This window comes from Podarcis cretensis, assembly GCF_951804945.1.
Source record: "Podarcis cretensis genome assembly, chromosome: 2".
Classification (NCBI taxonomy): Eukaryota; Metazoa; Chordata; class Lepidosauria; order Squamata; family Lacertidae; genus Podarcis; species Podarcis cretensis.
The window spans coordinates 80,263,413-80,287,845 of record NC_137171.1 but is presented as its reverse complement, the minus strand read 5'-3'; the positions used below and the strand labels follow the sequence as shown (position 1 = coordinate 80,287,845).

The following is a 24,433-nucleotide window of genomic DNA, read 5'->3' as shown; positions in this document are numbered from 1 at the left end:
AGTAATACTTATTTTGCTTTTCCTTCCAAGAAGGGTCTTATCAGAATCTGCAGAAAAGGCACACTGTGCTATCAGTCATGAAGCAGAAGAGTTCATGTCTCTTTCTGTGCCTAGGGAATTCTACTTGTGGGGCTTCAGAGCAGACAGGAAATGTTGAACATCCTTTTGCTTCTCTCACAAGAGGGTTTCCCTAGATGAATTATTTATGTTTGTTAAATACTGCAGAAGCAGCTTTTCATACATATGGAGTACGAGACAAGTGGGGAAAACAGGATAAAATGCACAGGATGACTGAGGCATGCCCCCTCTTACTACTGGGTAATTTTCTTATTTTTAAAGCAAACTCTAGCACTTGGAGATTTAGGGAAGTTAAACAGGAAAAAGGTTTCATTTTACAACAAAATTGGTAAAACAAAAGATGTGCCAGGAGGTAGAATCATTTCAAGAAATTGTTAACTAATGTTTATATAACAATTCAGTGGATGCTATGGATTTCTAAACAAGATGGCAAATACGTACCATATTTTAATTCCTTAAACTACTTGCATAAATTTTGCAGCTGAGGTCTTAATCCTTGAGTCCTGAGACAAGGTGGTACTTTGTCAGTTTCCCAGTCTTCTATAAATCTCGTTCCTGAGGCTCTTCTACTAGTATAGCAGACCAAGGGATCACCACACCCCTCCTAATGGGTTTGGAATTATTCCTTTCTCTTTCCAGAAGATCTGTTTCCTTCTTCCTGAAATGAGACCAAAGGAGAGTGTTTCCTCACAACTCTACTTCTCCTTTTTCAAATTCAGCTTCCCAGTTCTCACTTCTCTGTATACTCTTAAAAGACAATAGTCACTATCTTTTAAGTTCAGAGACTTCTTTCTCTGGCTATAGATACTTTCCTCAGGGTGCATTTTACACAAAGCTCAGAGGCTATTCTCCTATCCAGCTGAACACCAACTCCCAGCTGCTTTTCTTTTTCTCTCACAAAGTGCTGTCTCCACTCCCCTCTGGATAGCTGTACCTGCTGCCAACTCTGCAAGCTACACCACTCTGGGGAAATTTCACAGCACTGCATCACTAAATTCTGGTCTACCTGAGCTTTCCGTCACAATGACCAACATTTTAATTTTGGTTCCTTTTTAAATTGCTAAAGGTGAATAATGCTGTCCTTTATCCATTGTCATCTGGCTAAATGCTAACACCCTACAGATGTAGAGAACCGCAGAAAGATTTGAAGACACGTGTTAAAACCTCCACTTCCTACAAACCTTGTAGAAAGATTGGATTGGTGAAATTCAGGTTCCAAGACACAAAATTGACTTACCTGAAATAGTCTTTAGCCAGAAAAGGAAGAAGGAGGCTTCTAAATAAGTTTTCCAAATTATCTGTTCTCCTCCCAAAGTGAAATTGCAAACATTTTAAACTCCTGGAGAGCCAATTTTCAGCTACAATCATATATAATGACTGATCCATAGTTCATGCAGATTTCTGCACACTCACCTGTCAAACAGATGGTTAACCACATTTCACACCTGTTGTGATTCTGGATTTAATTTCACCTCTTCCTCCTAGTTTTTCAAATAGATGATTGGCACCATCAGAGCTTACCATATTTAACAACTGTAAAGAGGTGCACGTGCAAACCTAATCTAGTATGAATAGGAATACATGCAGAGCCAGGTGCTGAATGTGTTGTATGTTTGGAAGGGGTAAATCTGAGTGATTATGGACCCAGGCTAGTAAGCAGACAGGAACTAATTAGCAGGTACCAGGCCAGTTGTTTCAGTCAAACTGTATAGCTGTAAACCAGAGAGAGAGAAAACTTTATACAGTACAAAGTTCCTAAAATGCTCATTCAAAAAAAACCGGAAAGAAATGTCTGCCCCACCTTACTAAAAACTGAGAACTACAGTAGAGGCTAACTTAACAACCAATAGCCTGGGTAAATCATGTCTTGTTCTGGTGCCCCCAAACTGACAGTGATGGTGCCAGACACATATCCCTGCGGAGAGCATTCCACAGATGGAGAGCCCCACTGAAAAAGCTTGTTGTTTTGTAGCCACCTTCCAGACCTTCCTAGGAAGAGATACATGGAGAAGGTCCTCTGATGAAGATCTCTGAGTCTGAGCTGGTTCATGTGGAGAGAGGTGTTCCTTGAGGCATCTTTAGCCACGTAAGATTTCATAGATGAAACCAGCACTTTGAATTGAGCTCAGAAACTAAACAGTAGCCAGTGCAATTGGGCCAGAATTGGTGTAATATGTTCAGACCTTCTGGTCCCAGTCCGTAATCTCACAGCTGAATTCTGCACTATTTGTAGTTTCTGCACTGGCTTCAAAGACATCCCCACATACACAATTGCACTGTCTTTAATAGCACAAGCAAAGCCCGACTTCTAAGATCAGGCAGGTATTATATGTGCCCAACCTGACTCTCTAGAGCCGGTGTACTTAAGAATATAGAGAAACGTTTTCATTTGGACTACTGTGCTTATGTCAGATAGATGGTACCACCTGGACCAGTTATAATGCAACAACTAATGGAGAGGAATCTGGTTAAAGAGCCACTGCCTGCTATTTTAATCAAGAGCTATTGGAATCCTGCCAAGTTCACATTGCATGTTTGTTTTCTAAAAGCCCTTTTGCTAGGGTGCATTTTCCAGGAACATAGTGAGTGTTCCAGTGCGAAAAGCCATTTACTAGACAGTCACTCTTGGTATGAAAGTAATATGTGTTGCAGGAAATATATTTCTAAGCAAGTTTTGTTCAATAGAACTGTTCTAGAAGTTGCATCTGCAGTGCCTATGGTATATGTAACCGCTTGTTTTCAATCTGTTTTAAGCAGTCTGTCTGCCCTTTCAAAAATAATTTAAATGGACATTAAACACAGCAGTTTAAATATTAAGTTGCAGTGTTATCCTGCTTGATAACCTACTACTAAAGTTAGAGGTTTGTTATGCAGTCTTACACTGTGTGTATGTACCACACAATATCGCTGTCCCCAAAATGTCATTTTCCAGGAAATGATAGCTGCCTACATGAGGCTCAGAAATGAGATGTTTAGTTAAACCTTTACTTTGAGATTCATGATTCAAAGCGCAGAGCCATATGAGTGCACTTCATCTCATTTGAACTTGCAAGAACGAGCATTAAATGAAACAAGTGCCTTCAGTTTAACATTTTAACTGTCTCTGCTCAAGCTTTGCATCTTGTGTTTGAAGCAAACATCTGCCTGCTGACCTTGATTATCAGGTTATGCAAGTAGTCTATACCCTTCATGAGGATTACATTTTTAACACCATGCCATATGGTCCACAATTTAACCTGAAGCATTAGACAGGTGGCTTAAAAAGTTAGACACACTGAATAAAAGCTTTGATCAAGCAGTTGTTATGAAATGTTGCTATCCATCTGTGATGATTTCTTGATGATAGCAAGGAATAAAATATAAACTTGGAATTTAAGCATCTGCTTCTCCCCACATTTGAGATAGCATTTCCATGTGTATATTATAGAAAATATGTGACAGAAGTGAGCTGTCAATAAACACAACAGTCACATGCGTACTAAGCACGCGCCAAACCTGCTGTGCGTTCACTCTGACTCAGTGCGATTGACCACAGTCCTGTTTATATTTACATGTCTGTAAGCTGTGTTTATTGAAATGGACAGAGCCTGCTGTAATAACATGTGGACTATTAATGCAGCACAGGCATACAAAGGAGAATAGAAGAGGTTCTCTGACCACCTCCTAAGTCCAAGCACAGATAAAATCTAAGAAGTAGCATCTCTTTCCGAGTTCCCTTCTTTCCAAGTCATATTGAAGAAGGAGTGATGTCACCCCCTACAATCCAATCCCTAAAGGTCCACTCCCAGGGGACATTCAATTTAGCCAACCTGTTTTGGCTTGGAGAGAAAAGCTTCACCTGCCACAAGGTCCTATGCTTCCCTGGGATTCCCTAGGCTTCTGATACACATTTTGAGAGCCATGGTATTGGATGCCCTTTCGGAAGAGAGAGGACTCCTTGAAGAAGTGAGGGGGATCAGAGTAATACACTTACAGTGACTGCAATGTTTATAAGGTGCTAAATTCCTATTCTACTATTACGGAGTGACACCTGCACATTCACGTTTGGACAATATGATGTTAAAATGAGATGTTCAAATGCATTTCAGTTTATTATTTCTATCTCCACAAAAGGATCTCAGCTTATCTGTTACCAGTAGCGTTGTCACTATCTCTTGCCCAATTCCTGAGCATTGAGTCAGAGATGAAATGAAGAAATTGAAATGAGTGGGAATTTCCCTTTTGGATGACAAGAATTCAGCTTGGTCACTTTCATTGTCAGCATGTTTTAAAGAATAAGCCCCAAAGATTTAAATCTCCTTCGGAACAGTAGGCATTCAACAAAGGTTATATTAGCAAAGACATTGTCGTGTTTGGCCATATGGTCAATACACAGATTTTAAGTTTTGAGAAAATATCAAACCTAGAGGTTCTTAAAGCTCATTGTGGTGAAACTCCCACAATTGCAGAAATCTAGAGCATGACAACTCTAACAAAAATGAATCTAGTCCTTAACTCAGATATAGCACCAAGTGCATTAGGGGAGAAAGGAAAGGTGCAATCAAGATCCTAAGGAGCTCTTTGCTTGCATTTAGATTTTCTAAGAAGGAACTACTGCCTCTGTTATTCTTGAATGAGGAATTAGATAAGTGTAGGTCCATTAGACAGATATTATTGAACCTTAAAGAAATAAAGTGTAATTTATAGGAAGTTAACAAAGAATGTCATGTCTTCCCTAGCAATTCCATTGCCTTCTGAAGTCAGTTACTGCCATGCCTCCTTAATACATAAACCAAACCATATTGAAGGACTTTGCCCATGTCTGCCTTTGGACCTCTCCCTAGGTCTCACTTTTTTGACTGTGTGTGGGCATAATGGATGTGAGCTGTGTAATCGGGTGTGTGTGTGAGAGAGAGAGATCTCTAAGAGTCTCAGGAGCTCTGCAAGGTATTTGTGTCATGCTTTGTTCTGATTATAACAAAGTTATTTGTCTGCAAGTCACGCATTTCAAATTAGAAGTTGGAAATTTTTGAGGTTAAAAGTGAAACTTTCAGATAGTTAAAAGTGGCTAAAAATAAGCAACTTCCTCTTGGCATTTCAAATTTTCCAGTTCAGGTTTTGTTCATTATCTCCATTCTGGCTGCTGTGTCTTACCTCATTATTGTTTCCTAGGTGTACGTGACAGAACCTAGTGGCATGGAGTTCACGCCGTGTCGAGTTGAAGCACGTGTGGGTGAAATCCTGGAGCTGCCTCTGAAGATTAATGGCCTAATGAATGAAGAAACCAGTCAGATGGTCACCCTGAGTGACTGTTCACATTTTGATTTAGTTGTCGAGGTTGAGAACCGTGGTGTATTCATTCCACTTCAAGGTGGCTTAAAAGGAATTACTTCATTTCAGTTTATAAGATAGAGGAACAAATATGTAATCCACTTACTGGCATGCTAAGGATTCTTTTATCAATAGCAAATGCTTATGAATAACTAAGAGGTGTTATATAGAACAGGGGTTGAGAGCTTGTTGCTTTCCCAGTTGTTACAATTCCCATCATTCCTCACCATTGGCTATGCTGGATGGGGCTGATGGGAGTTGGAAGTCAGCAACCTCTGGAAGGATACAGGTTCCCAGTCCACTTTGGTTGTGTTTCATCCATTTGTAATAATAATAAAAGTTGGTAAAAAAACAACAACAACACAACTGGTTACATAATAGGGATTGATAATAAAGGTGGCGCCCATTTTAGGCTTGTCCAACTGACATGCGATCACCAACGCATGGGTCCTTTTAGACTCAGAAGAAGGCAGAACAGGGGTGGGGGTGGGTCATGCTTATACGTTCTCTGTCGATGTGTACTGGAGCAGAAATTGGGACTCCTGCGCAAAATGGTCACCGACCTTTCCTTCCCCCACCCTTCACCCCAAGACTTTCACAGTGCTAGCAATACTGTTTTGATCTGCTGACTTTTCACTTCGCTATTTGTGTTACTTTATATGTGTTATTGTTCTTGTAAACCGCCCTGAAAAAATATTTAGATTATTCAGGGTGGTTTACTTATAAAAGCAATATGAATAAATTTGATTTTAAATTTACTCAAGTAATATACACATTGCACATTTTCACTCTCCTTTGATTTCCTTAACAGGAAGACTAAAGCCAACTTCTGACTACTGCAGTGGGGTCAGGGTAAAAGCTGAAGCCCAAGGATATACAGCACTTGTTGTTAGTTACACCCATGAACATATCCACCTCAGTGCCAGTATTACAATAGCTGCCCATCTGCCACTAAAAGTAAGCCTTTAGTCCCCCCCCTTTTTCTTAGTCTTCGTGGCTTTTGATTCTTCAGTAAATACTTACTTGCAATACTGAGTCATTTGAGCTGAAGTCTTATAGGATACAAAGGATTTCTATCAAAATCAAATAGCTTCATTCCCGTATGCTTGGATCTCTGATGCTTTCTACCTTGAATAGTCCTTATAAACTGTTTACGGGTTTCAGGAACTACAGAATGTCCAACCACTTGTGGACATGTACCCTTGAGATGATAAGCCTATTTCATTAATGATGCAGTAATAGCTAGATTGAATTAATCTAGAACTTTTTAGTATGTCTCAGTGGTCCAGAGCACTAGCTGTCGCTTGCTTAAATAGGTATCACATTAGTTTTAAAAGCAGATTTTTTGGGTGGGGGAGACAAAGTGGGGAAAAAAAGATTCAGAAAAGTCACTCGCATGGAGAAATTCCATGTTTGTAATGAGCTACAACTTTAGGGGGGTGGGATTAAACCAGCACTATGCTCTGAAATGTTATGCTTGTAAGCAAAGATAGTGAGGCAATACAGGTTTTGTTCCAACATTCCATTGGTTTCTAATATCATTTCATATTCAGACAGCACCCCAAAACAACTTTAAGCTATGCTTAAATCATATGATAAAAGATTCCTAAACTTGGTAGAAAGTCGTTCAACATGAGAGATTATTTGATTTTTCACAGCTAAGTGTGCATTTAGTTAGGTTAGGTTTATTTATACTTAGAGTTGCTGTTTTAATTTTTATAGTAATTTTGGATACAGTTTGGAGGCTTCAATATTTCAAGAATTCCAAGCAGAGTATATAAATCTCATAGGTTAAACATGAAGATCAATGTGAGACAACAGTATGATGTGCTATTATATTATTATTTTCAGTATTTTGTAGTTTTGTACCAAATTCTAATCAGGGTTATTTTTTTCTTCTAGACTGTTGATCCCATTTCTGCTGCCCTGGTAACTTTGGGCTCCTCCAAAGATATAATATTTGAAGGGGGACCCAGACCATGGGTCCTAGAACCATCAAAGTTCTACAGGAACATCAGCGCTGAAGGTTCAGACAATGTCGGTTTATCATTACTAGGGCCACCTACAACTAGGAATCCTTTCCAACATTGGGTTAGAGCATCTTGCAGAGCCCTGGGGGACCAAGTGAGTAAGACAGATGGAGATGATAAATTTTGTTGGACTTTGAGACCACAAAAATATATATTGAATGGCTATACATGTTCACTTGATGTGTTGTGAGACACTTTGGGCACAGTTTTGTGGGAAAGTGGCATACAAATAGATTGAAAGGGGGGACCTGAGAGAGACAATTTTAGCTAAGATAATAAGGCTTCATAAAATTGCATTCCATAAAGCAGACATGTCCAGCTCCCAAGAGACTGTGATCTACTCCCACTATAAAAAAACCCCCGGCAGTGATCTACCCATTGGATTGAGCAGAGTTGTTGAGCTTTTTTGGGGCGTGCCAAAGTTAATACAGTATAATACAAAACTTGAATGCATAAATTAGTTGCTGCTCTTTATATAGATTCTGATAAATCTAATATCACTCTTGAGAACTAAGCATTTCAAAATTAGGTTAACATCACAAGTGCTTTTTCACAGAACCCTTTTATGTCACAGAATGTGTTAAAAGCTTCAACAGCTGAGTTCAGTTGCTGAGTACAAGACCACTGCTTTTTTTTTCCAGAGGGCATTGAACAGTCATTGGTGTTTTTTCCTCCTTAAACTATTTTCGGAGGTTCTGCAGATATAAATGGAGAACTGTAAGGAAAGATAAGTGGCAAACTGTCTTGGGGTTATTGGACATCTGAACAATTTTCAAATATGTCATAAGTACAAATAGGGGGGAAAGAGCAAAACAAACTCACCTAAGTCTCTCAGCCGTTCAATTTGCACTATTTGACTCTACAGTGGTACCTTGGGTTACATACGCTTCAGGCTACAGATTCCGCTAACCCAGAAATATTGCTTCAGGTTAAGAACTTTGCTTCAGGATGAGAACAGAAATCACGTGGTGGCAGCGTGGCAGCAGCAGGAGGCCCCATTAGCTAAAGTGGTGCTTCAGGTTAAGAACAGTTTCAGGTTAAGTATGGACCTCTGGAACGAATTAAAGTACTTAACCCGAGGTACCACTGTATTAACTTTCTTTGAGTGTGCTCAGTTTCACAAGTGTCTTAAGACTTTGATGCACCCCATAAAAGGATCTGCATTTGCATATTCATTTAGATGAAAGTCACCTACTGTCTATTATCAGGTACAGCCAGGTATGTTCATTAAAAATATTCATGTTCAGGTCAAGACAAAGAGAGAAAAAAATATAGAACCAGCAACACTTAGAAAGTTGTTCTCATAGTGTTCATATAATCTACAATGACTTGAAATGTGCTGTCAGTTGATATTCTTATAGGGTAAGAATATTGCTTTTGTCAGGAAAGAAAATGAAAAAGCCTTGGGCATTAAGAAATAAACTAACAACTCTTAAACTAGCCTTTGGTATATGTACATACCAGTTACTTTGTACTTTCCTTTTCCTTGAAGAAAGAAAGCTCTGCCATCTGTTTCAAAATCTTAAAAGCTTGATTTTTGTTTTGCGGTGTTAAGCTTGGTATAATAGCAATAATCAGTGAGAAGTTGTGCTTTGATAATGGGCTGGAACTGTGTATGAAAATAAATGTCAAAATGATACATCTTTATCTGTCAGGAGTGCAGGTTATTACTGGAACATAAACTCATGTTGGCTTAATATTTCTTGCAAGAGAGAGAGAGCAAGAGAGCAAGAGAGAAAGAGAAGTGAGTTTGCTTTAGATTGTGTGACAACAAAATGCCTTCATAACACAGCTTTCATATTTTCTTTTCATTCATTTTCTCATTTTTGTGCAGGTAATTTCCTTAATAATTGGAAACAAGCCCACAGTTACTAACCCCTTTCCAGCTGCTGAACCTGCTGTTCTGACGCTGATCTGTGCCAGCCCCTCCCGATTCACTTTGGCACCTATATATGCAGAACCAGAGATAGGTCTCTCCTGTCCTTTTCTTCATCAGAACAAGCAAGGGGTAAGAATGATAGTAAAATATCTATCTTTAACTAGCATTTAAGTACCCTTTAGACATTTAAGAAATGGCATAGGCCTCATCCCAACATACTGCTGAAAGGTTTAAATTCCTGCTAGCACACGGCTGGGGCCAATCATGTAGGCAACCTTTCAACACGCTTGAGAGACGACAGTTTCCCCTGTTTTTTCACAGAAATATTCAAACATTTGTTCAGTTGAAAAATATGATCGTTGCATTACAATACACCATGGCCTGTCTTTCAATTCTACACAATTCCAAGGATAATTTTTCCTGTTGATTTCTCTTCCAGGTCCCTGTCTCGAAATATCGCAATCCAGTATTGGAGATGGAGGTTTATGATCAACAGGGACGTAAATTTGACAATTTTAGTTCCCTTAATATTATCTGGGAATCAACAAAATATTCACTGGCCAGCATAGAAGCCGATATGCCAATGGAGCTGTTTTTGAAAAATCATGGAAATGGTCAGAATAAAATGCATGGTACGACTCCAGGACATTGTGTTATCATTTGTTTGTGTAAACTGGTTGAACTTGGTGGCATTAGTGCTAGATAAAAACACTTTGCTTTCTGTAGGGTGTTTTTTTCCTTCTTGGAATGGGTCTGATTCTTTCTTTTTGTTCACACTTTGATGAGAAAAATGCTATTTTAAAAAGTCTATTTTAAAGATACAGTGAAATGAGGGGAGGAAGGCCAGTTACCTCCATGCTTCTGTATACTGGTGCTTAACCAGGTAGTAAATGCTCCTTTTCCAGTTTTTGTCTTTCTTTTTTGCTTAGGATTGCAAACTGTTTTAGTTCACAATAAACCTGGAGCAGTGACTATATCTGCCACTGCGGCTGGATATCAACATCTTCATCTTGCTGCTGCAGAAGTGAATAAACCGGTAATGCAGTTTTATTCCAGCTTTACCTACTCTGCCCTAATGAGGTATATTTGCTATAGCCAGGTTTTTTTAGTGCATTTATATAGCATTTTAGTGGCTTTAAAATACATTCATCATAATGCAGACAGTTATGGGCCTGACAGAACCACTTAAATACATTTTTCCAGCACAAGAAGTGCCATTGCTCCCCTTTTTCGTTTAGTACTATAATCAAATACTATGGAGTTCTGCATTTGTATACCTGATTTGATAACCGATTCTGCCTTGATGCAGAGCATTGAAGTCACTTATTACAGCTGCAGCTCTAAATGCCTCATCATATGTCCCACATGCTTTGCTAATGTCTGGCTTGCACCCTAATCATCCTCCTCTAGATTAAGGGAGCATCCATTGTCAGCATCACTACATAGTACCAAGTAATCTCTAAGATCATACGGTATTAAGTTCCATCTCACAAAGAGAAGGAGTGGGAGTTAGGAGATTTGATTGAGAATGTAGAGCTAATGTGAGGAATTAATGAAGTCTAATTTTACTTCAGATCTCAAGTGGAAAACACAATTAGATGCCATTTCAAGGTACACCACTGAACCATGAGCTGAAGAATAGGCTTATTTTGACTAGGCTCACCAAAATACATTGGCATGTTATGCCAAGATAGAGAAATACAGGAATGATGAGCTGGTTACTAGGCAGTAGTGACCAACAGGGTGGCATTTCTTACGGGGCATCCCATCTTGGAGGTGAATGCCAGTAACCAAGAGGGTGAGGTGATGGGAGGTTGGCACTGGGCAGGTGCAGCAGCAGAGCCAATGAGATGCTTCTACAGCTGCACCTGTACTATGCTGACCTAAAGCCAAATAGGCAATGCTGTCAGATCCAGACATCACCTGCTTCTGGGAAGCAGTCTTCTACAATCTATTTAACTATAATAAAACTCTGCATATTCATTTACTAATTGAATACTGTATATGCCACCATTTCTATACTGCAATATCAGTATATGGTGTGCAGTGATAAAGCATAATTGCAAACAGTACAAAGCAAAGTGTTTTTCTAAATGACATCAGATGAGAAGTTTCATGTGGCACTTTTGGGTTGCCTTCTTTATCCCTTACAGTATGAACCTCTTACACCTGTGTCCTCCAGCGTTGAGCTAATGCTCGTGGACGATGTAAAAGTGAGTCCTAAAGAAGTGACTATCTATAATCACCAGGCTGTCAAGGTAAGGCATTCCCTTTACACATTATTAAGTGAACTGCGCAAAAATATAAGCTATGTAAATTATATAATATGTACTTTTCTTGACAGGCTGAACTGCTCATAAAGGAGGGCTCTGGATATTTTCTTGTTAATACCAGTGCTCTCAACATTGCAAAAGTGACTTATGAAGAAGCTCAAGGTGTTGCAGTGGTAAGTGGCATAATGCACTGTTTTTACTTTAGAGGGAAAACTCTTTAGTACACAATGATTTTTCTAAAGTAGAGTGGCGGGAGCCTGAAGTCATGCTCATTAGTTTCAATAAAGCAGCCTTAGAATTTCCAATGAGAACTCCTGCATGTTAGGGAAATCATGGGTACAGCCTCCTAGGAACATATCCCAAACAAATCTATTTGGAATGAATAGGAGTTAAACAAGGCCCTGTATTTAATCTTAGTGGGCTTCTGCGAGATATATTCCTGGTGTCCAGGGCTGCATACTGTAAACCATTTTGAGGTTTTTTCTTACAATCAAGTGGACTAGAGCCCAGGAACATGGTAAATCAAAACCTTGGATCTTAGTATATTGTATGCTGCATACTGCCTTGATATATACTTTTATGAAAGTGCAGGTTGTAAATACTTCAATAAATAATAAAGCTGGCTGACCACTATGAAGTTCTGGGAAATCAGAGAACTTTTCCATTTTACCCTGTAGTGACTAGGGCCTACCAAGACTCTTGACTGACTCTCCTCTGAGTCCTGGATAAATTATTCCCTGGCTAATTTAGACTGTGTCATTAAATTCAGCAAAACAAAAAACCCTTCTGTATATGACTTATTTTGTCATTTGCTGGGCAAATGTGTAGATAAAACATCTCTTTCTAAATGTAGAAATACAAGCATTCTGTAGCCATAATAGTATAAAGAATTACTTTAACAAAACATCTTAAAACTTGGATTAATACAATAATTTCTAATTCAGAGATTAGTTGGATCAGTTACTGTACCAGCAAGATTAGCCTAGCCCAAACTGATGGTAAATGCCTGTCTACAAGTCGCCACTTCTTGTTGGCCTTTTCAAACTGATTTCCTTCCTCTGCTATTTCCCACCACTCCCCTTTCCTTGTGTGTCTTGTTGTTTTACTTACCAAGTTGAGGGTGGGACCTTCCTCTCATTTCTGTGTTGATGTGAGCCACTTGGGGAGGCAATAAAAAAAATTGGTTGTAATTAGTGCTATTTCAGGCTTGTTGATTTCAGTGGGTCTACTCTTGAGTAGGACTTGCTTGGCTACAACCTGTCAATTACATAAATAAACGCATCAGCAAATCAGATTTATGCATATTTCATCTGATGCCTTTTGTAGTAGTGAAACTAGGCTCAGCCATTCCAGAAAGTGTTGCACTTTAGCATGATATATCTTGCTTTTCTCAAATTTTGTCTGTATTTTCTTTTTTAAGGTCTTTTTAAAAAGACCTCTTCCTTTCTCTTCATGATTTGTGTTTTGTTTTTGTGTTACTGATGCCGGTGGGGAGAATACAGGTCTAGAGGTTACGCTCTGCATTAGGGTCTGTTAATGCAATTGCTACCTACAGGCCCTTTGCACTAACTCAGTGACAGGAGAAAGCTTAAATATATTTTACAGCTTTACTTGAAAGGGGTAGATTCTCCTTTAGAGGAAAAATGCCTTTTAAAATATTGGTGCATTTCTCTTTTATCCAGGATAGCAGTGTTCCATTTGTTGATTGCTCTAAGAAAATTCAGAACCATTAAGAATTGCATTTTGTATGTTCTCCCCTCCCACCCTTTCTGGTATTTTAGGTATATCCTTTACATCCAGGGTCACTGTCTATAATGATTCATGATTTGTGCCTTGCTTCTACTACTCTTGCCAAAGTGGAAGTGCATGTGTCTGATATACAAGTAGTATCTGTTGGAGTTGTTGACAAGGTTAGTATTCATTTCTATGTGATTACTCATGTACAGGGGAATAGCAAGTTGGTTGCACTTTTAGCCCTGCCCCCAACTTTGTTGGCTTCCTTTGAAGAACCACGTGCAGTGGTTAAAAAAAAAAAAAGTAGGTGCTCTGGGTGATCATACACCTGCACACCTAGGTATCTTGATCCCACAGCACACTTACCTGCAAGCAGAAGCTTGTGCATCAAGGTTTCCTTACAGACAATCACAACTCAGTATGGGAACCAAATCTGCCAGCCCACTCAGCAGGAGTAGCAGGAGACAAAATGGGAAGTGCTGCCTTGCCTTGCCTGACTGCCATTGCCACCTACGACAACCTTCTCTTGCCACCGCTGCCTGCTCTGCCGCCACCATGCATGCTGCCACATCTGCTGGTGGCAAAACAGCAGTGCCATCAGCGCTGATTTCAGGCAAAATCATGCCAATTTGGGGGTGTGGTTTTAGGCAAGATATTGCCCAAAATCGATGCAATCGTGTCCAAAATCGGCACCAGTGGCAGTGGCGCTTCACCACTGAACAAAGGTGGCAAGACATCGGCAGCTGTGTTGTCTGGGGAGCGTTTGCCACCTGAGCAGCAGCCTCACCCTGCCTAATGACTGGGCCAGCTCTACCACTCAGAAGTCAACACGGTATTTTCCTTTACATGCATCTAACATGTTAACAGAACTTACATTGTTGGCTATAAGACATTCTACTCAAGTGGGCTTTGGGGGGCTCATTCATTCATTACAAGTGGTGACTTGTGGGCTTAATTAGGATATTGTATCTAAGCTGCCCACAGACCCTAAGGAGTCCTGAAACAGAGTAATAGAGAGCTAGTAAAACATACTGCCAAAGATACTGAAGTGAGAACTCACTAGGTGGCCTTCGACAAGTCACTATTTCTCAGCCTGCCCTGCAATATGAGGATAATAATACTGATCTACCTAAAGTTACTGAGATAAACATCTCATTTAAATGTGATGCAATAACATAGCATTACCTCTGAACGAGATCAATGTATGCCAAGCGTTTTAACACTATAATGTGCTGTGTTCTCCGCCCCCGACCACCACCCAAAAAGTAATCTCTGGCCCCTACAAATATCACAATAATAATAGTAGGCAAGGGTGGCTATTCCAAGTCTGAACAGACTATCACTTCTGAAGAATAAAGAGAATGACTTCCCTTCTTTTGCTACCTTGCAGTAGCCTGATCCAGCACTGGTAGCTTAGCAACTTATCAGTATTAATCATAAAGGTGTTGACAATCTGGGAGAATTGCTTCAGAGAAAATGTGAACATCTGTAAACAAATGCATTGCAGGTAGAGATTGGCAAAAAAGTTACCGCTTACGTCAGAGTGCTGGATGCTTCCAAGAAATACTTTCCAGCTAAATACTTCACCTTCATGGACTTAAATCTAAAGGCAGCATCTCCAATTATCTCATTAAAGTAAGTGCTATTTTAATTTGTGTTCTCTTACAGGCGAAAGGAACAAAAGTAATACTGCAAGGTATTTGCAGGGAGGCTGTACTGAGAGTATGCATTCACAGAAGGGACAAATAGAAATATATTATGATGGATGTGAAAAATTATTATTAGTTATTATTTATTTGTTCATAATCTTGCTTTTCTGTAACAAAATGTTCAAGATGACTTGCAAACTGCTAAAATGAGCAACTCACAAAATGGAAGAGCACTCTGTGGAGAAAGCCTATCTGTGCCCATGTTAAGGAGCACTATAAAAAGTATCAGCATCTTTATTTACCAGCAGAAACTATTCAGAGTGGGAGCAAGATGGGCCATGTTTGGAAGGGAGCTCCAAAACTGAAGTGCCACTGCTGAGGAAGCGCTGTCTTGCACTTCCACAGACCGGACTTACTTGGTTCCTCTGAAAAGTCTCATTTTGGCAGTTGGGGAAATGGCAAGGAGAACACAGTGTATTCTCTTCTAGCCCTAGTGTTCCGTAGCTGGGCTGCCAATCTCACACATGTGTCTCTCTGACTGTTGTCTCCTCATGGCAGCAGCTGTATTGCTGTGGTGAAGTGAAGGAGGTTGTGGCAGATGGGAGGATTGCACAGCTGCCACAAAAGGTGGCAGAGCTGAGCAGAGGGACAGAGCAGATGGAATAGAGGCCACAAGCCAGATTGAAAGACTGTAAGGACTCGGACCAACCCAGAGGCCTTCGGTTTCTCATTCCCTTCCACTCAAGGGCCTTTATATATTGATGCTGTTCCAAATAGATATTTTCCGTGCCTGTTGAGCACATTGGTATTGGCAGTGCTACTTACTAGGATGTCAGCGCCTCATCCTTGACAAAAGCTACTTAAGATTCAGTCAGCATCTGTGCCATTTTGTTTTTAACTTGCCGCTCTTGTATATTGTTCTACTTAGGACTTCATCATTAGCAACATAGAAAGATGCAATTCTAGACCCCGGTGCTGAATATTGTCTTCATTGCTTTGTATGTGGTTTGTCCAATTAATGTATTTTCTTACATTTCAGGCCTCTCAGTGAAGCTTCTGATGAATACACTGCTGCTTTTCTAGTTCATGGACTGGCCATAGGTCAAACCAGTCTTACAGCGTTTGCCACTGACAGATATGGAGAGAGGATCAATTCAGTTCCACAGCAGATTGAAGTAAACCTTTTAACTCTTAACAGATAATGCTTTCTGGTTTCCTTAATATGAGGCTGCTTGGTTTCTCAAAGAACTACTCCTTTGATATGAATAAGACGCCTGAAATAAATAAATTAATAATAATAATAATAATAATAATAATAATAATAATAAAGTATTGGTATCATTAAGCAAGAATAAAAGCATGGTAATTCCTTCCATGTATTTAGCTTTCCAAAGCCAATAAATAGTTCCCTGTGCAATGATAGTGGCTAACCAGTGGTGCTCCAGATGTTGCTGAACCATGATTCCCATTAGCGCCAACCAGCATGGCTGATAACAAGGGACAATTGGAATTGTGGTTCAGGAACATCTGAAGGGCTACTGGTTACCCATCTCTGCTATATTGTTGTGTGTGTATGTATGTGTAGATACAGAAAGGCCCCAAAATGAAGGCTAGATGGGACTTGATTGGGGGAGGGGAGGAATAGTAATAATAGGGAAGGATAGCATAAATCACAGGAATATGTGATGAAGGTAAAAGCTCATGAAACAAGCACAGAATTTTATGGGACCTTCAATGAAAATACTGACTCATGAAAATTATAACAAACTGGAATTTGAAGGTAAGGTCAGCCGAACAATTAAAAAGAAGAAGAAGAGGGGATGCCGGGCTGTAGATCTCATGGGCCAGAGCCACGATAAGTGTCTAAAAACTACTAAATGGCATTTCAGAAATGGAAAATGTAAGGTAAGGGTGAAGGAAGGAGATTTGAAATGACCTGTATCAGAGAAGAGGAGGCCCTCAGCACCATCTCATTTCTCACCACAGGGAAGAGTAAAAGAGGCATAATTAGGAGAATAAACCAAATGTCCATATGGATGGTAAGGCATAGTGGGAGGTGTTGCTTGTATAGTCATCACTGTATTTTCCAGACATAGTAGCTGTTATTGATATAGATTATAGAAGGAGGAGAAAACACATGAAAGAAAAGGAGGACAAGAGGGGGATTTGGACAAACAGAAGAACTACAAACACTGAGATACATAATCCTTGAAAAGTGGGCCTTTATTAATGCTTGCCCTTTCACTTCTAGGTCTTTCCTCCTTTTAGACTGATGCCAAGAAAAGTCACATTGCTCATAGGTGCAGTGATTCAGGTGAGTTATTTTTAAGATTATTGCACTGAATGATGAACAATGGTTTCTTAGTAAGCCATCTATAGGTCTCATCATCCCAGACCATTGGCCATACTGGTGGGGCTGCTGAGAGTGATAATAGAAAGAATCTGGAGGTCACCAGATTGGGCAAGACTGCTCTATCCTGCCATGAACTGTAGTCAGTGGAGATCAACCTCTTGAAAAGACCTCTGCAGTAAATTAGAACTAAAATGAGGTCCTCCTAATAATCTCTTCACAAGTCGCAGGCTGCATTATTTTCAGATGAAACAAATTCTGATCTTAAGATACAATCCAATACGTTTTTTCCCTTTCACCTGGCAAGCATTTAGTGACTTTCGAATCATCCTTGTAAGGGATTTTAAAAAAACAAAACAAAAAAACATGTTTTGGTTATGACTTAAGTTTTTGTTCCACTTTTGCAAGGTTCCTTGAATCTTCAAGGATCTGAGCCCTATTGTATGTAATTACTGTTAGTAATTAATTTTGTTTTTTCAACAAACACAGATTACCTCTGAGGGAGGACCACAGCCGCAGTCCAACATAATATTATCCACCAGCAATGCCCATATTGCCTCCGTCAACAGCAGTGGCCTTGTAACAGGAGTGTCATTGGGCAACATTACTATAACAGGGATGGTTCAAGCTGTTAATGCAGACACTGGTAAAGTTGTGGTTGTATCCCAGGTAACGTTTAGAGATATGCATATATTGTAACCTTGAGCTAGATTTTTTATCTTATTTATTCTGCATTTTATTCTATAACCGAGGCTTATAATTCCACGTTGAGTACATTTACACATATAATAGACTGTGGTCTAGACATATTTTTTACATTGTGAATATGTCAAGTGAGCTCAGAATCATTGTAGTTCACCAAAAGGTCCTACTTGACATAGCTGTTTGGAACAATTATCTGTTCCTTTTTTATTCTTTTATACAAAGGCAGAGGCTGATAAACAGTTCCATTAAAAGCTATAAATGGATTCTCAAATGAAACCAGTGAAGGAAAAGTGCCCAAGATGCAAATAAGAAACATGTTATTCTTGGCAAAGCAGAGGAGACTTCCTGTCAGGAAGCAGACTGTCTTGGCTTGTACATAGTGATGGTTACTGAACTTTGAATCAAGACAGCTGCAGTTCAAATTCGTTGAAGCAAGCCCAATTCAATATGGCCATCGTTCTGCACTACCAGCTTTCCAGTTCAAAAACCTTAGAACATTACCCCCATTTTGAAGGAAAGTTCCCTAAGTGCAGATGCTGGCAAAGTTAATCTTTCCCTCAAAAGTTATTACCATATTTTTTGCTCCATAGGGTGCACCTGACCATAAGGCACACCTAGTTTTTAGAGGAGGAAAACATGAAAAAAAATATTCTGAATCAAATGTTGTACTAAACTATTTAAAGCAGCAAAGCGGGTGGCTCCTGTCCGCTTTGCTGCTTTAAAGCGAGCCTCAGAGGAGGGAAGGAAGGGGAACCATGGCTTATCTAAGTCCAGTTAATAATGCTGAGCCTGATTTTATATGCATCTCAAAGCCCTTGACATATATACATTATACTGACAAGCCGAGATAGGCCTCCTGCATAGGAGGAGGTCAGGAGAAGAGAGGGAGCCATCATAGCTCAATAGGGAGAGCATGGAGAAGATCCCAAGTTCAGTCCTTGAAAGCTTCTCCAGGTAGGACTGAAGGTGTGTCTCCTGAAACCCAGGTGAGCCTCTGCCCATCAGTGAAGACAAAACTGAGCTAAATGGGCTCAGGGGTCCTGACGTGGGACAGGGAAGGTCCCTCTGTTCCTGTTTAAATTAGCCCTTTCTTCAGAACCATGGGGACTACAATCTTAGTTTGTTTTTAAAGGGAACAGCTGTAACCTCAGTGGCTTTGCATGCAGAACACGACACGTTCAATCCCCAGCCTCTCCAGGCCTGAAACTCTGGCAAACTGCTACCAGTCAGTGTTGACATTACTAAGCTAGATGGAGTAGTGGATCCGATTCCTTATAAGGCAGCTTCCTATGTTCCCATTAATGCTTCAGATCTGGGTGTGAGGCTTGCTGTCATGTTTAGTGTGGCGAGGGTGGTTCTTTGCACATCTGGAAGATGACTGTGTCACCTCCCATCACCCTCTTGAAGGTGTTTTTACAGCTCAGGGAAAAGGGCAGGCAGCCACAGCATGTGTAGACTGTAGCCTCCTGAATTGAGGGAGGGATTCCCCTTGCAGCCAAAGGGTTGTTTGAGGCCACCACGAAAGAGCTGATCTTAAGCTTGAAACTAGGACTTGCTCTTTAACCATGCTGCTCCTCCAGTTGCCAATGCCATCCATGTAACCTTGTGTGAATATCAAGTGTGGGTTGTGTCCAGGAACCTGGGAGGGTTTCTTTCACATGAATGCATGTTTTCGTCTTTAAATAAATAGCCCATGCAAGTTTCCAGCTCTTATGGCCATGCCTGGCTGTCTCAGTGGAAATCTGGGGAGGCTGAGGTGGACTTTCCAGTGGTCAAAGTCTTCCTGCCCAGCATCTATTTCCTGCCCTCTTTCCAGTGGCGTAGCGTGGGGGGTGCAGGGGGGCCTGCCGCACCGGGCGCAACATCTGGGGGTTAGGGTTAGGGGGCAAAAATCCACGGGTTAGGGGGCGCAAATCCACGGGTTAGGGGGCGCAAATTACTTGCCTTGCCCTGGGTGCTGACAACCCACGCTACGCCACTGCCTCTTTCCCCACTGAACCCCTGAACCCTGCTTCAAAGCAAGCCACGGAGGGGATTCCCTCTGCTTTGAAGCAGGAAAGTGGGAGAGGAGCTGCTTACACGGGGGTAAGCGGCTTCCCTCCCACTTTGCTGCTTCAAAGCGAGCCACGGAGGAGGGAGGGACCAACGGAATCCCCTTCCCTCCCTCCTCCCCGGCTCAGCTCAGCAGCCGCGGCTCTTGCTGGGTTTACAGTGAGCCAGAAGGAGGGACAGACGGCAGTCCCTCCTCCCGCCTCCCTGTAAACCCAGCCAGAGCCGCAGACACACTCTATGCAGCTCTTGCTTTAAAGAGAGAGCTGCGCAGAGCTTGTCAGCAGCAGTGGCTCTTGCTGGCTTCGCTCCATAAGACGCACAGACATTTCCCCTTACTTTTTAAGGGGGGGAAAGTGTGTCCAATGGTGTGAAAAATACGGTACATGACAGGCAACAGTGGAGGAGCACTTCCAACAATGTAGGCTTCAGACCTAAAGCTTGTTCCAAGTATATGCTGCAGCAGCTAGCTGGCAAATGAAGATAAGATCCTGGCCAGCTCAGTGGCAGCATCAAAATCAAAAAGCACCCTCTTCATGGAAGATAGCTCAAAAACAAGTAGGGGAAAGTCCAGACCTCTATACCCACACCACATTCCTTGGGACAGGTATCTTCAACCTTTTCAAATCCAGAACCCATTTTTAACCCTAACAGGCATTTAGGGACCCATTTCTTAATCTTTAACTACATATTTGTATGATGGGACTAGCGGGTCCCAACTCACCAACTGAAGACCAGTAGCCTAGAGCAAATGGAACTGATGGCTGAGACATATTGAAGTAAAATATCACACAGAGCGTAAAGAAGGGGGAGCAGCAAAAGAAATATAATAATGCATACCTCAGTGAGAGTTCTTGTGATTAAATATCACTTACATAAAGTGCTAATTTTTGTCTTGTATTTATTTTTTGTAAATTATTTACTGCTTTCTGCCATCTAGGTCTAGAAGCTGCTTGCAGTGATAAAATATACAATATACAAAATTTAAAAGAGAAATTAATCTTCAAAAATTTAAAACATCAGTTTTAACTCATTTACTCCTTTCTTTTCTGAAGGGGTGTACTTTTGTTCATGTCCGTTTTCATCTGTACCATTCACTACTTCTTAGCCTAGATACATTAATGGAGATTTTTAAAGTCTGTGAGTAAGGACTATAAATGATATGCATATGGTTTTACAGGCCTTATTTCATTCATCTCAAGAATAACCCTGTATTCTGATATGTATTCTGATATGCAAGATATATATTCCCATCAGCTGGATGAAGGAAAGAGATTGAATGAGGGGAATTTTAAGAAGGTCATCCAGTGAATCCGTGGCTGTTCTAGGATTTTATCCAAGTCCGAAACTTGACATAAATGTTATGTTACTTCCAATTACGAATCCCTCTTCAATCTCTTTGCCTGCCCATCTTTTTGTCTCATAAATGCTGCTTGGTTTTACTTTATGGTGAGCAATAATTAAATTATTGTATAAGCCTGTGGACCTGAACCTGATATCCAGCCTTAAAATGTCCTTTTATAACAAAGAACCTGAATCCTGTTCTGTTGATGTATTACTTTCCTTTCCTGGATTCTGATGTGTCATTTATGGACAAGCACTTCATAATAAGCTGACTTTGATCTGTCATTGAGTTTTTATGGTGTCCTGATTTATATATCACATCTGTAGTTTCATCTCTTCTGTCAGCATAGGCATACCTCAGTTAAACTTAAGTTTTTCCGAGACTTTGTTTACTGTTTTTTTAACTCGGTGGGGAAGAAAAGCTTTTAAAAATAATGATACAATTCACAGCAAGATTATCTGATATTCTATTTAATCATAATTATATGAAAGTAGATGTTTATTAAAAACTTAGACCTCCTTCCTTTCTTCCAGTGGCCAGTTCAGGATCTGGCAGGTTTTATTTTTAAATTGAGACATCACATTTCCAAACAAAATAGAAGTGTGGATTATATACTTCAAGCCTCTGCCTGCCTAAACCTGTTAGTGGATATAGGGATTTTGTCAGGCTTTTGGTCAGTTGAATGTTTTGTCTGTTGATGTTTTCCGGATTCCTTGCTTTTATTTGATGTTATTATCTACTTACTGTTTCCCACATATACTAATTCTATGTATTTTTGTATTCTCTTTTTGTTTTATTGATCATGCTGTGGGTTGCCTTGAGTACCTTATTTATTGCATTCCTACATCACAATAAACCATGATTTATCTTCATGGCAATGAGTCTGTGGAAGCTTTTGGGTTATATATCCCTCCTCTCTCTTCGCCTGGCACAACTGCAAGGAGGGGTTTGGAAGATTCCCCTTCTATTTTTTATTAACTGCCGCTTTTTGTCATCTGAACATGACAAACTGTAGTTAACATAAAATATGCTTTGTTTAAAACAAACCAGCTTCAACCACTGGGTTATGAAAGTTTCAACAAACCATAGTTAAGATTAACTACAATTTAGGCTTTGGGCAAAACACTATACTATGGTTAATTGAATGCTTCCAATATTTTATTTATGTATTGGGGGGGGGAAATATCCCCTCCTTCATCACAAATGATGTCCGGGTGTGAGTCACAGTCAATAAACAAATGCACTCAATGAAATCCTTCAATAAAACTTGCAGAAATACTGTAATTTGGCTGAATGTTAAGAAGGATGCTAGATCATAAATAATTGCCTACCATTGAATTAGATTTGATTTCGATGATAAGTGAGAAATAAGGAAAATATAAATTTATTTTGGAGAATTGTTAGATTTTATCTAAATGAGCGGTGACAAATATTGCAAACAAGTGGGTAATTTGCTTGGAAAAAACCTTTTGCAATGATGTAAGTGGGAGCAGGAGATGTGAGGGAGTCCAAAGAAGAGACGAAATTATGTTATGATATAAGTAATTTTTATTTATGCACTTGTATTCAAAAATCTTAATAAATATGAAATTTAAAAAAAAACAATAAAACATTAAAAGCACATAAACTTCCACTTGAGTTAACCTACTCTCTTTAATAGGCTCAGTATGTGAATCCTCATCAAAGGCCTAGCAGAAGAGATGGGTTTTCAACTGGTGCCAGAAACTGAGCAATGTTGGTGCCAGCCAATTCTCAGGATGAAGAGCATTCTACATCTGGGGTGGAGCCAATGAACAGGCCCTATCCCATGCAAAAGTAGCCCCCTCACAGCTGCCCCAGAGGGTGGGGAAGGGGAGGAGGACGCAGAAACTTCTAAGAAACTTCGCAATGAGGAATGAGCATACTCACAGACCATAGAATGTTGACTGTTAATTGGGGGAAGGGAGGCAAAAAAGGGGAGTGTTAGCCCTTTCTCTGTACATATCAGTGACCACAGGATGGGAATGTGAGCTCCCCATTGTGGATGAAGGCCAATTGCTACTTTCACTTCTTTTTGCTGCTGCTCCCTATATCAGATTTGATTTCAGTTTGCCTTCACCATTGCAGATCTCTCTTCCAGCTCTCCTGTGCTTGTTGTGAATCATCTGGTTCAGGCTTGCACTTTTGTGCGTGTTTTCTTTGTGCACAATATTATGTGCCAGCATAAAAAAAATTATGTAGCTAAGTCATCTAATAACCTCTGCAATTTTTAGCATTTGAGTTTAGTGTTATTTGTTCAGAACAAGTCAAAGTTGCAGGTTTGGGAGAACTGCCTTTTCCCTAAAAGCCACCCAGTCAGCTAGCTTTACCCTCATGGAATATTCTGTTGGTGTACCCTCTTAATGACTCTCCACCCCACTCCTTTAGGCAACTCCTTTCACCTTAAGACTCACCAAAGCCTGAATTTAAAATGTTCTCAGAACCACTGAAATACTTTTCCATTCTTGACTAGCCCATGTTAGTCAGGGTTAAACTGTTAATGGGCATAAAAAAATTAATAAACATTTTATTCTTTTTTTTATTATTATGCTGGATGGTTTGTTGTTCTTGGTTTTGAGATCTAGGGATAAAGCAGCCTAGAATGTGAATAAATGAAGACAGCCAGGTTTCCTAGTGGTTTCTGCACTTATCTCTTCCAAGTGGAGCAATTCATTCAAAAGATACGGAAGTGAAATGAAAATCCACCTTTAAAGCACAATTAATTAAATTAATATTGGACTTTGTGTCTTTCCTTTTAGGATAAAGTGGAAGTTGAGGTAATTCAGCTTGAAGCTGTTAGAATTCATGCACCCATTACACGAATGAAAACTGGCACTCAGGTGAGTTGAATGTAGACAGTTCTCGATTTCATTTTCTTTCTTTCGGTTATGGTCAAATAAAATAGGGCCTGTTTTGACATAATATAATTGGTGACTTGATGCAATTGATTATTGCTACATATATCAACTTATTCTGTGTTTGTGACCGCAGCTTTGGAAAAATGCACTGGGTT

At 40.0% G+C, this 24,433-nt stretch overlaps 1 protein-coding gene and 1 long non-coding RNA gene across 3 annotated transcripts in view; one reads left to right on the top strand and one right to left on the bottom strand.

The window, feature by feature from the left end:
* NUP210 (nucleoporin 210) overlaps window positions 1-24,433 on the top strand; it is a 92,225-nt gene that overhangs the window by 40,214 nt on the left and 27,578 nt on the right. Inside the window, exons 13-26 of the mRNA XM_079964960.1 lie at window positions 5,230-5,428; window positions 6,200-6,345; window positions 7,291-7,512; window positions 9,253-9,426; window positions 9,737-9,929; window positions 10,227-10,333; window positions 11,451-11,555; window positions 11,642-11,743; window positions 13,352-13,480; window positions 14,812-14,939; window positions 15,993-16,128; window positions 17,205-17,267; window positions 17,793-17,972; window positions 24,180-24,260. Coding sequence (XP_079821086.1) covers window positions 5,230-5,428; window positions 6,200-6,345; window positions 7,291-7,512; window positions 9,253-9,426; window positions 9,737-9,929; window positions 10,227-10,333; window positions 11,451-11,555; window positions 11,642-11,743; window positions 13,352-13,480; window positions 14,812-14,939; window positions 15,993-16,128; window positions 17,205-17,267; window positions 17,793-17,972; window positions 24,180-24,260 — 1,965 coding nt within the window. The remainder of the gene's footprint in view (window positions 1-5,229; window positions 5,429-6,199; window positions 6,346-7,290; window positions 7,513-9,252; window positions 9,427-9,736; window positions 9,930-10,226; window positions 10,334-11,450; window positions 11,556-11,641; window positions 11,744-13,351; window positions 13,481-14,811; window positions 14,940-15,992; window positions 16,129-17,204; window positions 17,268-17,792; window positions 17,973-24,179; window positions 24,261-24,433) is intronic.
* The window catches only part of LOC307209719, a 64,790-nt gene continuing 40,361 nt past the window's right edge, over window positions 5-24,433 (bottom strand). For both annotated transcript variants that reach the window (XR_013835714.1, XR_013835715.1), the window contains 3 exons: window positions 5,212-5,325; window positions 520-1,790; window positions 5-190 (listed from right to left, as the gene is read on the bottom strand). This is a non-coding gene — a long non-coding RNA (uncharacterized lncRNA). The remainder of the gene's footprint in view (window positions 191-519; window positions 1,791-5,211; window positions 5,326-24,433) is intronic.